Source organism: Narcine bancroftii, chromosome 2, assembly GCF_036971445.1.
Source record: "Narcine bancroftii isolate sNarBan1 chromosome 2, sNarBan1.hap1, whole genome shotgun sequence".
NCBI classification, from domain to species: Eukaryota; Metazoa; Chordata; class Chondrichthyes; order Torpediniformes; family Narcinidae; genus Narcine; species Narcine bancroftii.
This window is the reverse complement of record NC_091470.1, coordinates 19682955-19698760: the sequence shown is the minus strand read 5'-3', so window position 1 is coordinate 19698760 and position 15806 is coordinate 19682955. Positions and strand designations below refer to the sequence as shown.

At 44.2% G+C, this 15806-nt stretch overlaps 1 protein-coding gene across 4 annotated transcripts in view; it reads right to left on the bottom strand.

Moving 5' to 3' along the window:
- The window catches only part of alkbh1 (alkB homolog 1, histone H2A dioxygenase), a 65518-nt gene that overhangs the window by 14348 nt on the left and 35364 nt on the right, over nucleotides 1–15806 (bottom strand). For 3 of the 4 annotated variants that reach the window (XM_069916028.1, XM_069916029.1, XM_069916030.1), the window contains exons 2-3: nucleotides 15062–15170; nucleotides 5379–5541 (exon numbers count right to left, since the gene is read on the bottom strand). In XM_069916028.1, coding sequence (XP_069772129.1) covers nucleotides 5379–5541; nucleotides 15062–15170 — 272 coding nt within the window. The remainder of the gene's footprint in view (nucleotides 1–5378; nucleotides 5542–15061; nucleotides 15171–15806) is intronic. The other variant, XM_069916031.1, reaches the window with a different exon arrangement.

The window sequence follows — 15806 nt, the reverse complement described above, 5'->3', positions numbered from 1 at the left end:
TTGTAGGTTAGCTCAGAAAGAACACACTGTTCCCAGAAAGATCAACACAAACCCCAGTTGAGTTTAGTTAACACTGAGCTTTATTGGGCTCACAGCCTTGCTTTTATTCTCAAGCTGAGGGGCGTTGTCAAAGCCCCCTCAGCACTGATTGGTGCACTTGCGATCTGCTTTCCTTGATAGGTCAGTTAGGCTCCTTTAGTTGTGGCCAATTGGAGGGGAGTGCTGTGGGCCTCGTGCAGCCTGCTGGATCGTCGCGTTCATCCTTCATTTTGTGAGGCACCCGAGGGGGCTGCCACATAAGGCTTTTTCAGGTGCATTCTTAGCGTAGAATGCACCTGAAAAAGCAGAAGTGGCTCTTTAAATTGCCGTTCAGGTGGCATTGTTTAAAGCACAACGCTGGCCACCTGAAGGACACAGTTGCACAGGATGTGGCTCAGAGTACATTCTGTCCGACTCCTGCCCAGTGTCAGCTATGACCCTTTAACATCTGCTTTCAGCCAGCTGTATTCAGGTGGCTGGGGGAGCCACTAAGCTGAGCTGATTATCCCTCTTGGAGGAGGGTTACGTAGCTCACCTCAAGAGCGCCTCCTGCACATTCAAGTGGCCTCAAAACAGCCGCATATTGCCTAAACATGTGGCTTTACATGCGGGGCAATTGGCCACCTGAAAGTGCCTATTGTAATTTATAAATAATCCTTTTAAAACAAAACTGAGTCTGAAATGAACACAATGGCAGAGGATGGTAGTGAGCAAGTATGACAGGAATAGAAAGAGACAAAAAAGATTTGGAACTGCAATGAAAAACTTAATGCTTTTCAAGTGAAACTCACAATACAAAAAATTGACAATGCTCTTCATACTGATAAATGGTTCTGGGGTAATTGCTCATACTCCTGTTTGACAGAAGGAAAGGTGGAGCCCAAGCATGTGACAAAGTTCTGTCGCAGGAGGCAAACAAAAGACACTGCTGCTCCTTTGGATGCTCTTTGAAGATTTGCATCTTTGAAGCTCATGGCAAGAATGTGGTGGGGTAAGGTTTATGGGTCTGGGAGAAGAAAGGAGATGCAAGCAAAGGATTAGATAATGTACTTGGTCACAAAATTGGAATTAGTTCTATTGATTAGAAAGTGCAAAAATTACTGGTCTTGCAGTCAAACGATTTTTAATATTTTTGTTTCTCTAAAAAACACAATATGGCACTTTTAATATCAGAGCATGTCATGAGGCAATCAACTCTTAGGGACTGCTTGCATTTATAAAGTTCTTGACTTTCTGGCCAAGTTGCAAGACTATTCAAGTAAATTCAAGATTCCCTTATTGTATTGTAATAGATCAGAATATTTATATTACACAAAATTGCCTTCTGCCTGCAGTGAGGCAGAAAAAGAGTCACCATTAGTGTTCCTTGGCACCCCTTAGAGCAGGAGAGAAAGCAAAGCAAAAGAGAGTCACTGAGTGTCCATGGATTAGCCTTCAGTTCTCCTGCAGCCTCTACAGTCACATAGACTCCTGTTCAATTTCTAGGCAACCTGAGCTCCAGATCCAAACTCCCGACACAATCAGAAAGCCTTCAGAGCTTGAGGCTCTTTGGGAGCCCTTCTTGCACCTTTTCAAATCCTGGCTCTGATTTCTTTTTTCCTTGAGCCAGTCTCCAGCAATCGCATCCTGTTTGTGTCCTTTGAAGGCAAGTCACTAGCAGCCTTTGTGGGTCCCTCAGCCACTGAGACCCTCGCTGGTTTGCTGTCATGCAATTCCACATTCGCCTTTTCAATTTCAAATTATGCTTGTATGAATTTAATATGGGCAGCAAGTTCACGAAAAAAAGATTAGGTTCTCACATTATATTTAGATAACCAAGGAATGATTACTTATGTGACAATCAGTTATCACCGTCCTTTAGAGCAACTGGTACAGTCATGGGACACATTTTAAAATTAGGTCTTAATTTTCTATACAGTTCCTCAATGTTAATTAGCAGCTGATGTAATTTAAACTGCCATCAAATAGTCCTAGTCAAATGTGTTATCTCACGTGGCTTTTAAAACAAAATACATCGCATCTATTCAGATAGTGTCAATTTTATAAATGGTCCCTAAAAGATATATGAAAGATCTAATACTGAAAAACAGAAAATGCTATAAATGCTGAGCAGGTTGGACCCAGCATCTGGGAAGAAAGTAAGTTCCGATTAAATATCAACTGAAACATTAATTTTGTTTTTCTCTCTCCAGGAAGCTGTGCATTTTCAACATATGCAATATTTTTCTTTTGTGTTCAGCAAAATAAAGCACAGTGATGTAATCATGTTGTACATCCGCTAACCTGTGCTTCCTCTGTGAATGCAGCAACACAGCTCAACACAAAAATTTTGGGGGGGGGGGGGGCATATATCTAGAGCTAGGTTTTAGCAGTGCAGAGTGTAAGACACCTATCAGCTCTTTTGATATCTTATGAAAAAAAGTCTCTTCTATAACTACATTTAGTTTCAGTGGGAGATAAAACAATTCAATTCCCCAAATTTTACTTCAGAGGGCACATACTACATGGTTTAATGGCATTAGGAAATGAAGATGAGAATCTAGAATGTTTACACAGTATGATAAATTAGTATATAAACTGTTGCTTTCAAGTATAAATTTAGCAAGTTTCAATTTGAAATGCAATAATGATCTTTACCATAAAGGGAAATTTGTTGTGACATAAGTTACGTTAGGACATCAGACAATAAAAATTTATTTCTTCTCACCAGCTTTCATAAGCTTTTTAGCCCTAGGCACAATAATATGGAAATTCATGGAATAAAAGGACATATGTTTTTAACTGCAATTGTATGTCATTCTGAAAATTAATTGCAGAAAATTCTCTTCATCTTTCTCCATAAATGATTGAAAAATGCTTTCCTTGTGAAGCAACATAGGAGTTTTATCATTCTGTTTTTTAAGCACTGAAAACTGAACATCTCTCAAGTTGCACATCTTACAGTGCAGTAATTTGGTCGAGACTCAACCAGTCACGGATCCCACTTTAACTATTACATGTAGATAGAAGTAGGTGGAATTGAAAAAGCAATATTAAAACAAATTTGACTCTTTTCAGGTGCCAGGGGACACATTGTAAGCTTTCGATACATGATTTTTATTTCCCATGGTCATAGGGCAAAGATTCAACAGTCTGTGATGAGGTTTTCTGATCTTTGATAAGCTTGGCACAATACTGAGTAATCAGGTTGTAAATCTGTTTGGAGTCACCAGGGTTTATAAGCCTTGAAAAAACAGTAGGATCAACGGATAATTTTATGATTGTGTTTTCGTCTTAGTAGAGGATTTTTTGGGGGGGAGATGTGTTTGTCTCTCTAGACGTGGTATATGTCCCATTACTTTTACCATTCTATTTCTTCCATTATTAATGATTTGCTCCTCTAAATTTTGGCAGCCATTATCCAAAGTCTGCCTCTGCCTCCCTCCAGGAGTAATTGATTTGGGCCTCAAATACTTATTTCAATTCACACAGAACATGTCTCATAAATTCAAATCGAGGAACACTACAAGAATATAATGTTAACAGCAGATTAAAGCATAGACGATATAAGAAACAATGCCATAAACCATTGGCTGGTGAATTGAAAACAGCATGTGTGCTTTGGCAGAGCCTTCTCTACATCTCAACCTCTTCCCCTTTCGCCAGTTTGATGGATGATCTCTTTCTACTGTTATTTCTCTTTCCTTATGGGACAAGTATTTGGTTTACTTGCTTTCACTTGCTATTAGAACAAAAGGAACTTGGATAGTCAACCATTGGCTGAATCCTTCAGTTATACTCTCTGATATATGTCTGTTTTTAGGTAACTAATCCATGGGTAAATGAAAACAATCAGACAACATAATAAAGAATATCTTGCCAGCTCACTGCAAATATTTTTATGATTTATTTTCACTGTGCAGCTAAATTCTTAATCATTTAGTACTTTGATGAATCTTTTCACAGGCTCCAAGTCACTGAGGGAAAAAAAAACTTACTCTATTTAGATGGTACTGCATGGAAGGTAAACTTCAGAAAAGCATTCCATGGGAGAATTATCAAACTAATTCATAAGCTACACCAAAAGGAATTTATGGAAGATGTCAGGAGAGTTTGGTAAAAATAGTTGTGTTATAAGAGGAAAGAGGTAGAGAACCAGAGGCATTCGGGGGAAAAAATCCAAAGCTCTGGCAACTAAAAGCACAGCCATCAATGTGGATGACAATAGGCTGTAGTATTGCAGGAACATGGATATCAAGGCTGTGAAACCGTTAAAATCAAGTCATCGCTCAACTAGGAGCCAGTGAACATTGATGTGATAAGACCATAAGACATAGGAACTGAAATCTACTCCCCCAAATCTTGACACTTGGTCCCCAGTCTATTCTCACCAACCAGTGGAATCACCCTTTCTGTCTCCATCTTGTCTAACTCTTTCTGAATTTTATACAAGATCATAAGACACAGGAGCAGAAATAGGCTATTCAGACCATCGAGCCTGCCCCACCATTTAATATTGAGCTGATCTATTTTCCCACTCAGCCCACTTCTAGGCCTTTTCTCCATAACCTTTGATGCTCTGGCTAATGAAGAACCTATCAATCTCCATCTTAAATGCACCCAATGATCTGGCCTCCACAAATGCCTGTGGTAACAAATTCCACAAATTTACCATCTTCTGGCTGAAGAAATTCTGCCATATTTCTGTTCTAAATGGATGCCCTTCAATGCTGAAGTTATGCCCTCTTAGACTCTCCCACCATGGGAATCAAGCTTTCTACCACAACTCTGTCCACATCTTTCAACATTCGAAAAGTTTCCATCATTCCCCACCCACCTTCACTTGCTATTAGAACAAAAGAAACTTGAAAAGTCAACCACTGGCTGAATCCTTTAGTTATACTTTCTGATATAAATAAAGAGTATGTTGATGATGTCCGTTTTCAGGTAACTAATCCATGGGTAAATTAAAACAATCAGACAACATAATATGATAACTCATTCCCAGAAGCACCCTTGTGAACTTTGTTTGAACCCTCTCCAACATCAGAACGTCTTTTCTTAAACGAGGAGCCCAAACCTGCTCACAATACTCCCAAGTGAGGTTTCACCAGTGCTTTATAATGAGTGATGAGTGAATGTAACTTGGTGCAAGATAGACAAAGGCAGAGTTACAGATGACTGATTTGCAAAGAGTAGAACAAGAGAGGTCAACTGCGATCGTGCTGGAACAGTCAAATTTTCAGTTGATAAAGACAGGAACAGGGGTTTCAACAGATGTGTTGAGGCACAGGTCAGCTGAATGGAGGGAAATTGGCTATCTCACTTTGGATTATCAATCAACATTTTGTGGCTTTTACCTGAGGCGCTCTTTGCTTTGCTCCCACAGGTCCTTGGTTTCCCCTGGTGACATATGAAGGTCTAAGTTGCAAATGTTTGGCTTCCGAGGGTAGGTTTTCAAACACTGCTTAGCCCAGTAACACTGCCATCCAGGAAGAAAAGGATCCAAAATGAACATGAATCCTGAGTGAAAGACAGAAATGGATCGACAGAATGATAAGTAATTTATGGAAAAATATTTTCAAATAATACATAGAAACTTCCATTTGCACCACAGAAATCATTATTTTTCTTAATGGCAACCAAAAATAGATATGGGAGATCAAATAAAAAATCATTAATCTGAAAGACAAACCCTGTTTCTCTCTCGACAAATGCTGACAAGTACTTCTATAATTTTTTGTTAAAAAATATTACATTTCCAGCAACAACAGTATTTTGCATTTTTAAGACACGACAAAGGCTAACCAAAGATGAACTATCATCAAATGCCCTTCCTCATCTGGTCCGCCTATTGATGAATATATTCAAAACACTGGAAGCTCAATAGGACTTGTGGCTGTAACAGTACAATAGTTCTAAAGCTGTGATTTATAATCAGCCATGAATATGTCTTGACAAAACATCAAAGTCTAAACAACAAACGTGGGTTTCATGATAAAGTGCTTGGTAAGAAACAGCTTTCTTTTCAGACAGATTTTTAGGTTTGCCCAATTCAATGTACACTAAGATATGTTTTCCTGGAGAATGGTCTGGTCAAGTGCTCTACATTAAGACAAAGGTAATTTATTTCTGCTTTTTACACAGTATAACCATCATACATTCTGTTACCATGTTCTTGTAAATAAAATTCAGCTCATGCCTACTGTACAAGTTCACATTCACACTTTCTCCAGTTATTAGGAATTTTGATTTTAACTATTATGCAATGCTTATATGAAAAATTCTTCAGATTTAAGACTTCATTGGAGTCTTTCAAGGTTCTATGCTAGGGGATCAAAAGGTATTTTCCACTCCCAGGTGGCTGCTACACCCTTTTAGTCTCTGCTGGAGATTACACGCCTTTGATGCAATATTTGTAGAGCAGAATTTTAATTTGAGGAAAAACAAGCTATAGACAGACTGTCAAAACTACAATTAAGCAATTAATTCTTTATAAATGCCCAAAATTAATCATTCTTAATCAATGATTTTTACTCCTTAGAAAATGCAGCACTATTAAACGTTATTCCTTTCAATGCTGTAATGGAGGATTTAGACAGCTTATGCAAGAAATGCAGTTGCATCAAGAAGACATAATCAAAATTCCACCATGGGGCCCAGGGATGCATATGAATCAGTAGCCATTATCCAACTTCCACCATGAGGCCCAGAGATGCAGTTGACTTTTGTTGGTCACAGACTGTCAGGAGACCTTGAAGATAATTAAATAGAAACATAGAAGATAGGAGCAGGAGTAGGTCATTCGACCCTTCGAGCCTGCTCCGCCATTCAACGAGATCATGGCTAATCTTAAAGTTCAGTACCCCGTCCCCGCCTTCTCTCCGTAACCTTTAATACCCTTATACGTCATTTGTTCAAAGAGATAAGATCTGAAGTAAACAACCTTTGGGTAATGTAAGCCATGGTCCCACTGCTGAAGTTTGAGACTCTCCAAGAGGTGGCAACATCTCTCAGCAAGGTGGCAACATCTCTCAGCAAGGTGGCAACATCTCTCAGCAAGAAGAACTTCAAGAGTCCAGCTAACGTCCCAGTCGAGGGAGGTAGAGAAGCTGCTACCGGCGCCCCGACAACCTATACAAGTGTGCAGTCGTTGCCTCGCTTCGGCAGTTGGGACCAGTCCAGGCACTGATAAGTACAATTGGGAAGGGCTTGCATATTGTAGTGTGAATTCAGCTTTAGATTTAGTAATAAAGACTTGTATAAACTGAACTGCTCTCGGTGTATGTCTATTTTCTTTCGGTAGTTCAAACACTGTGACCAATCTAAAACGATCAAAATGAGAGGTATAAATTTATCCAAGACAATTGGCGCAGCAAGCAGGGTTGGTCTCAAGATGTTTCGCCGAAAGAAAGAGGTGAGCCCTGAGCAGTTCTTGATTCCAGGATGGACTTCCAAAGACGATGGGTTTGGCATGTTGGCCAATACCCTGTCTTTGTTGGGACCACCTATTAGTTGGGATGAGAAGTTAGACCCATCAAGTGCACCTCTGGGAGAGCGGGTTGCCACTCTCCTTCGAGAAAGTAAATTTCCTGGTAAAAAGGGGACGCTGGCCACAGCCTTACGCCACTCCGTTCAGCGTGAAGCAGAATTAGTTCAGCGAGAAGTAGAATCTCAGCTTAAGAGAGAGCAACTAGAGGAGCTAGAAGCCCTGCAACAAAGCTGTTCCATGATGAGTGAGATTGTTTGCACCAGTCAGGACCGAGCCAAAGAATGTGAGGATAAGCATGTCCAAACGATCTGCCGTAATATTAAACTCCGGCAGCAGCTCTGTGCAGATAAAGAAAGGCATGGAGTAAAACCCGACCCACATCGTATTCGTGCCATGATAAGGAATGGTGACGATCCTAATGTAATTGATGAATGGGGCAGGAATATCTGGAAAGATGACCATGGTAATAATGCAGATACTCCTCAGCATGTGCCTAACATACTGCCCTCTCCACCTGTTGTTCACGCCCGCCCCATAAGGCAGCAGACTTCCCAAACAGACGAAAGGGGGGATGATGTAAGGGAAGAGAATGAAGGGATAGATACCCCGATCTCCCAAGAGGACCCAGGGGAAAATACCCGAACCCCTGCTTATGCTCAATGGCCCATCCCCTCTACGGAATGGCCGAGGCCTCGTCCCGTCCACTGAGCAAAGGACCCTGTGGGCAAAGTGGGAGCAGAGGTCAAGAACAGTCAATGATCCGTGACTTCTCTATAAAAGAGCTGGCTGCCATTGGAGATCGATTCAGGCAAAAGGCAGGAGAAACTCTGGCAGCCTGGCTCCTGCGTGTTTGGGAGCAAGGAGGGGGTAATGTACATTTAACCCCTGAGGAATTGTTGGGATTAGGAACATTGACTACTGATATCCGGGTCACTGCTGAGCTGCAGGGTAGAGGAAGAGAGGTGGATTACTTACTTGCCACTCTAGGGGATGCCCTGCTACGAGTATACCCATCACCAGTAGATTGGGATTTACATTTACAGAACAATTGGGGCACCCCAGAGGAGGGTATAGCAGTAATTCGTCAGCAGGCCCTGGCCTCTGCCTTGTATGCAGGGCGTTTGAGGCTGTGGGTACATGGGGGAAGCCCTGATGAAGAGATATTCACAGCTGGAATGCATACCAGATTGGTTCGTTCTGCCCCACCCACTGTACGGGGACTGGTTCTGTCCGTAACTAGTCCGCTAATTGGGCACCCTGTGTCTGAGGCGGTGCACGCCTTATCTGGGCTTAAAGAATTAGAGTTGGGAGGTAAAATCCACTCACGTACAGCCCAGGTTAAATCAGACAAGCAGGATGAAAGGAGAGGGCCTGCTGCTAATAACGGACCGACAAGAAAGGACCTTTTTCTAATCTTGTTAAAGCTAGGCGTACCTAAAAGTGATATTGATGGGAAACCTACTGCGGTCCTTTATGCCCTTTATAAGGCAGGAGAACATCTTCCCCAACTGTTGAGTCCTCCTGGCCCAGCTGTGCCTTCTGCTCCCACTGCTGCTCCCACTGAGCCAGCTTCTCTTGCTCCAGTTACCCGTGATGAGATACAACAAATGGTTAAAAAGGCTCTTATGGATAATAGTGGCATGTGGGCCTGGAAACCCCCGAACCCTACTAAAGCATGAGGGTGTGGGCAGGGCCCCCGTGTCTAGTCCATTGAGATACGGTGGATACACGGGGACGCACGGCCCTACATACCGTTAATAGTCCATTGGGGTGGGGGTAATGACCGCCAATATTTGGCCTTGGTTGATATCGGTGCGGAGCACTCGGTGATTCCGGGTAACCCTGACCTCTGGACTGGACCAACATTTCGAATAGAGGGGATGGGAGGAGCGATCACCCTGGCGAAGGAAATAAAAGTCCGCGCCACGGTGGGAGATGGCCCTTCCCCTATATCACACATGTCAAACTCTGGCCCGCGGGACAAAGATATAATTATATTTGGCCCGCAAGATCATTTCAAAAATGTATTAGAGGTGGCCCGCCCTGCAGCGAGAGCCGAAGCCCCACCATCCTACCTCTCATTGCACATCCTTCCCCACCCCCTAACTATCCCCTCCCCCCTAAAACCACCCCCCTTAAAAGATGGCCAGAATATTCTCAAAAAGGAATCCAGAATGGTAAAGTTCCACAAACCTACCGCTGGGAATCCTAACAACACCCGGGCATCAGATCCACGGGATGCGGAGGGAGCAAGAGTGTTGCAGGTTGACCGTGCAAACTTTGAGAATGGGGAAAACAAAATTGTAACATGAGAAGTCTGTCGATGTCATCAGCCGGCAAGCCAGTTGGAAGGCTCCCCGCACAACCAGTCACTTCTCCCACCTGTCGAGCGGTGTGGTGGATTGGCGAGCGTCTGTGATTTCCTGTCGGCGCGACAGACATGGCAGGCTGCGCACGGCCCCCGCTGTTCCGCAAAGGCTGATCGGCAGCGCGCTGGGCCTGAGTGGGTGGGTAAGCAGGGGTGGGCAGAGGGTGTAGGTGAGGAGTAATGGGCAGGGGAAGTTATGGTGGTGCGAGGGGCAGTTAGAGGGAGGGATGAGTAGAAGGAGGTGTGGATATGGAAGAGGTAAAAGGGAAGGGGCAGGGCAAGTAGGGGAGGGGTGATTAGAGGATGAGAGACGGGTAGAGGGAGGAACAGGTTGAGGGGAGAGGCAGTAGAGGGGCGTGTATATGATGGGGTGGGGTGGGTAGAGGCAGAGCGAGTGGAGTGAGGGGTGAGTAGAGGTTGGGTAAAGGACTGGTCAGGTAGAGGGATGGTGGGTCGAGGGTGAATAGAGGCCTAGAGCCTGATGAGTGAGCAGGAAATGCTGAGTCCTGATGCAGGCCAAAATGGACACAGCCTGTGAATGCTGACTACATCTCCACAGGGACCAAATAGGTTTCCCTCAGGTCAAGCAAAGGGTGAACTTGAGCTACCTACTCCTGACCTGTAACATTATCCTCCTAAAGTTATATCCTAAAGTTTAACATTACATATGTTGAAAGAAGAGAAAACATGCAGATGTTGTTGAAAATTTTCAATAAATATTTAGTTCGGCCCTCAACTTAGTCCAAGTTTTTAATTTTGGCCCTCCGTGAATTTGAGTTTGACACCCCTGCCCTATATGGTTACATGCCCTGGTGGCTGCCACTGACGAGTGTATTCTGGGTATGAATATGTTGGCCGGTACGGCCCTTAATACTAGCCAAGGGGTATTTGCATTTGGAATTTGGACTATTACTAAAAGATTAGTGGTGGGTTGGGCTAAGTGGGATCCTGTGATGGTGCCTCCCCCCCCCCCAAAACCAGTGTGCATTCCACAATATCGCCTCCCTGGGGGGCAGGAAGAGATTACTGCCACCATCGATGCTCTGCAAGAAGAAGGGGTAGTGAGGCTCGCAACGTCGCCCTTTAATAGCCCTGTTTGGCCGGTCCAGAAGCCGGATGGCTCCTGGAGAATGACAGTTGACTATCGTTTTTGAACAAACATGCCCCACCATTTGCTTCAGCAGCTCCGGACATAGTTACCCTTATTGAAAACATTGCTACTGGGAACTCAGGAACATGGTGTGCTGTCATTGATCTCACTAATGCCTTCTTCAGTATTCTTGTAGATGAGATCTCACAGGATCAGTTCGCCTTTACCTTGAAGGGGCGCCAGTATACCTTCACCCGCCTCCCTCAGGGCTATGTACACTCTCCCACTATTTGCCACAGCCTAATTGCCCGTGATTTGGAGACGGTGCCAGTATCGCCTTCTCTCTCAATTCACCGTTATATTGATGATGTGATGGTCCAAGGGGCCGCGGAAGAGATGGTACAGGAAGAAGAACAAGAGGACGCCTGGTTTACTGATGGTAGCAGCCGGTGGGTGCAAGGAAAGCAGAAGTGGAAGGCGGTGGCTTACTATCCCAGGTCAGGAACTCACTTATTGGAGGAGGGGGATGGTGGCTCCAGTCAGTATGCTGAGTTGAAGGCGGTCATTTTACCACTAGACCCCCATGATCACCCTCTTCGCTTGTTTACTGATTCCTGGGGTGTGGCTGATGGACTAGTGGTATGGATGCCTGATTGGCAAAAGAATGACTGGCTGGTACATGACAGCCCAGTATGGGACAAACAGTTGTGGCAGCTGTTGTGGGATGCCTCCCATCATCGTGAGATAATGGTATATCACGTTGACGCCCTTACCAATGCGACGACGAACATGGCACAACATAATGCAGTAGCAGATCAGCTTGCCACTATCAGCCGTGCTGATACTGTCCCCCTGGCTCGATGGGCACACGAACAGAATGGTCATTTGGGGGAGAAGGGATCAGCTATGTGGGCCCGTACACATGCCTTACCCGTCCATCAGGACGATGTCTGCATGGTCGTGCGTACATACCCAGCATGCCAGCTTGTGAAATCCCGCATCGTTCCTCCTGGTCCGCATGGCCGAATAAGACGGGGAGCTCGCTCAGCTGCAGTCTGGCAAATTGATTACATAGGCCCCATGCCAGACTGTATGGGTAAACATTACGTCCTAGTAATGGTTGACACCTTTTCGGTCCTGGTTTTTGCTTTTCCCACCAAGACGGCTGACCAAGCTAGCACTATCCAAGAACTAAACCATTTAATTTCTCATTATGATGCACCAGAAGAAATTTAGTCTGATAATGGCTCGCACTTCTCCGGGAAAGCAATCTGTGATTGGGCGACTGACAACAGTATCTTATGGGTACACCATATTCCTTATTACCCACAGGCTGCCGGGTTAGTTGAACGAATGAATGGCTTACTGAAGGAACAAATTCGTTTGTTAACACCACTGGGGACCCTGAAGGGGTGGTGTTGCAGCAGGCAGTCGACAATTTGAATCATCGCCCTTTGAAGGGAGGTACACCTTTCCACCGACTTCTTCACGCTTCTGAACTACAGCCTATTCCAGAGGAAAAACAGTCATTGCCCCCCCATTTCCGAGCCAGAGAATGCCGGACAAAAGGTATGGGTGGCACCATCAGGTAGTGGCCCTCCTGTAAAAGGGGAAATAGTAACACCTGCCCAGGGTAACACTCGGTGGGTAGCTATTGAGGGACAGGATGGTTTAGTTTGTTTAAATACTGAACGCTTATGGCATCGTGAGTGACATATGTCAGGCTTATTTGTTCCAGGTCATTCATCTTGTGCTCCTGTTGATCTGGCTTAACCGCTGCTTTGATGCCAGCAATTGGATTTGTAATGTCGAGGACGTTCCGAGGGAGTTGCCCTTGGGGGACACGGCCCGGTATCCATTAATATATCTGATATTGTTAAGCATGTTTCAAAATCTGTTTGTGAGCTTCAGTGTCTGGGTATTATGGCCCACAAGGATAGTTTGAATCCTTTTTCATGGTTAAATGGTACATTTGGGGGATTGGGCCACCATATTCTCCGTTGGTTGCTCGCATTATTGTTTATTTTTGTGATTATTATAGTTTTAGTTTCTCTTTTTCGCTCCTTCTGTACTCAAATGTCTTGTAAGTGACAGGCTGCGACCAAGGGGTGGAATGCAATGGAGGATTTAGAGCAGCTTATGCAAGAAATGGAGTTGCATCAGAAGACATAATCGAAATTCCACCATGGGGCCCAGGGATGCATATGAATCAGTAGACATTATCCAACTTCCACCATGAGGCCCAGAGATGCAATTGTCTTTTGTTGGTCGCAGACTCTCAGGAGACCTTGAAGATAATTAAATCATTTGTTCAAAGAGATAAGATCTGAAGTAAACAACCTTTGGGTAATATAAGCCATGGTCCCACTGCTGAAGTTTGAGACTCTCCAAGAGGTGGCAACATCTCTCAGCAATCTCTCAGCAAGAAGAAGAACTTCGAGAGTCCAGCTAACGTCCCGGTCGAGGGAGGTAGAGAAGCTGCTACCGGCGCCCTGACAACCTATACAAATGTGCAGTCGTTGCCTCGCTTCAGCAGTTGGGACCAGTCCAGGCATTGATAAGTATAATTGGGAAGGGCTTGCATATTGAGGTGTGAGTTCAACTTTAGATTTAGTAATAAAGACTTGTATAAACTGAACTGCTCTCGGTGTGTGTGTCTATTTTCTTTCGGTAGCTCAAACACTGTGACCAATCTCAAACAATCAAAATGAGAGGTATAAGTTTACCCAAGACAAATGCCAACTGCATGTTTTGGGATCATATCAGACCAAAAGGAAAACTCAGTGGGAATTGGTAGATGCCAGATAAGTGGATTTTTAGATTGCTTGAGGTTGCATGATTGGCAAACTAACGGCAAGGTGTGCCAATTTTAAACATCCTTTTACCTATTTATTTTCCACGATTTTTTAGCCGGTTGCTTAAGGCTGCCAGTTGCTTGAATTTCAGATAACAGGAGTTTTACTGTATTATTTTAGCTAGTATTCACAAGAATAAGGAAATAAAAAGTAGGGTGAGTCTGGAAATGTTCCCAGATTCTGTAATGACATCTATTGATGACAAGAAAGGCTCCAACATCAGCAAAGTACAAAGTTAAAGGTATGATGGCGCATTACCATGGAGCGCTCACACCCCTAACGTCGAGGTACTCGAGATGGCAGAGGTCGACAGCATCGAGTCCACGCTACTGAAGATCCAGCTGCGCTGGATGGGTCACGTCTCCAGAATGGAGGACCATCGCCTTCCCAAGATCGTATTATATGGCGAGCTCTCCACTGGCCACCGTGACAGAGGTGCACCAAAGAAAAGGTACAAGGACTGCCTAAAGAAATCTCTTGGTGCCTGCCACATTGACCACCGCCAGTGGGCTGATAACGCCTCAAACCGTGCATCTTGGCGCCTCACAGTTTGGCGGGCAGCAGCCTCCTTTGAAGAAGACCGCAGAGCCCACCTCACTGACAAAAGGCAAAGGAGGAAAAACCCAACACCCAACCCCAACCAACCAATTTTCCCTTGCAACCGCTGCAATCGTGTCTGCCTGTCCCGCATCGGACTGGTCAGCCACAAACGAGCCTGCAGCTGACGTGGACTTTTTACCCCCTCCATAAATCTTCGTCCGCGAAGCCAAGCCAAAAGAAGAAAAAGAGAAAAGAACCATGGAATAAAATGAGAGCCTAAGAAAAAATTAGTCAAACACAGCAGAGCACCATTCCCTTTAGCTGATGCAGAAAAATGAGTATTTGCATTTAATTTACTGCTAGATCAATTTAACTGATTACAGCATATACAGCCTGCAGCAGCCAAGTCAAGGCTTTCTGTTCTCAGACCAGTGATGCTTGACCCTAATCACCTTCATTCAAGAGCTCAGTGCAAGATTGTAAAATGCAGTTCCAAGCTTCAGAAGAATCACTTCAGCTACAAGACCAAATGGCCTCCTTCTGTGCAGTACAATTCAATCCAATCTGCAAACTGATGGATCTCTGCTAATAGAGTTAGATGCCAGATGCCATTCTAAATAATATCAACAATGATTCTATTCATATTTCAATGAAAATTATAAAATTGTAATCTGCTCAGGTTGAATCATATACGTTACCTGGATACCCAGCTAAAGTATAAGCTTTCCACTTGCTAACTGGCTGTAGTCCAGCTTTACAGGCATTCCTATCGCTGACAGAGGTTGAATTAAGTGGTGCAATCATAACCTGAAGAGGAAAGGAAAAGATACGCAATGATTTGATGGATCACAAATTATTAAAACAAGTATGCAATGATTTAATATTGTATTCTCTTGTACATAGACAATGGAAGCCAAATTGAGGTGTTTAAGGTGATTAGAACAGCACCTAATAGCCTGAATACACTTGAGATTGTCTGATCTCAGAAGCTAAGCAGGCTCAGGACTGGTCAGTCCTTGGAGGGGAGACCTCCTTGGAACATCAAGTGCTGTAGTAAAAACACAATATGCTGGAGAACCTCAGCAGGTCAACAGTGTCCTTTATGTAGCAAAGGTAAGATAACCGATGTTTCAGGCTTGAGAGCTTGAGATGCTGGTAGGCATCCGAACAAAAGAATGGGGTGGGGGGGGGGGAGAGAAGTGGGCAAAGGCAGGAGATGATAGGTGGAGGGAGGGGACAGCAGCAATAAGGGGGAAAGGGGATGGCTTGGTGGGTGGAAGAACTTGAAAGACAGGAAAAAAGGAGGGGAAAGATAAGGCAAGCAGGTTTAGTGGAAAGCAGTAAAGTTCACGCTATCTGGTTGGAGAATGCCCATTGGTGTTCACCCAATCTGTGGGTGGCCAGGGCAGGACAGTACTCAAAACCATGGACAGACATGTGAGC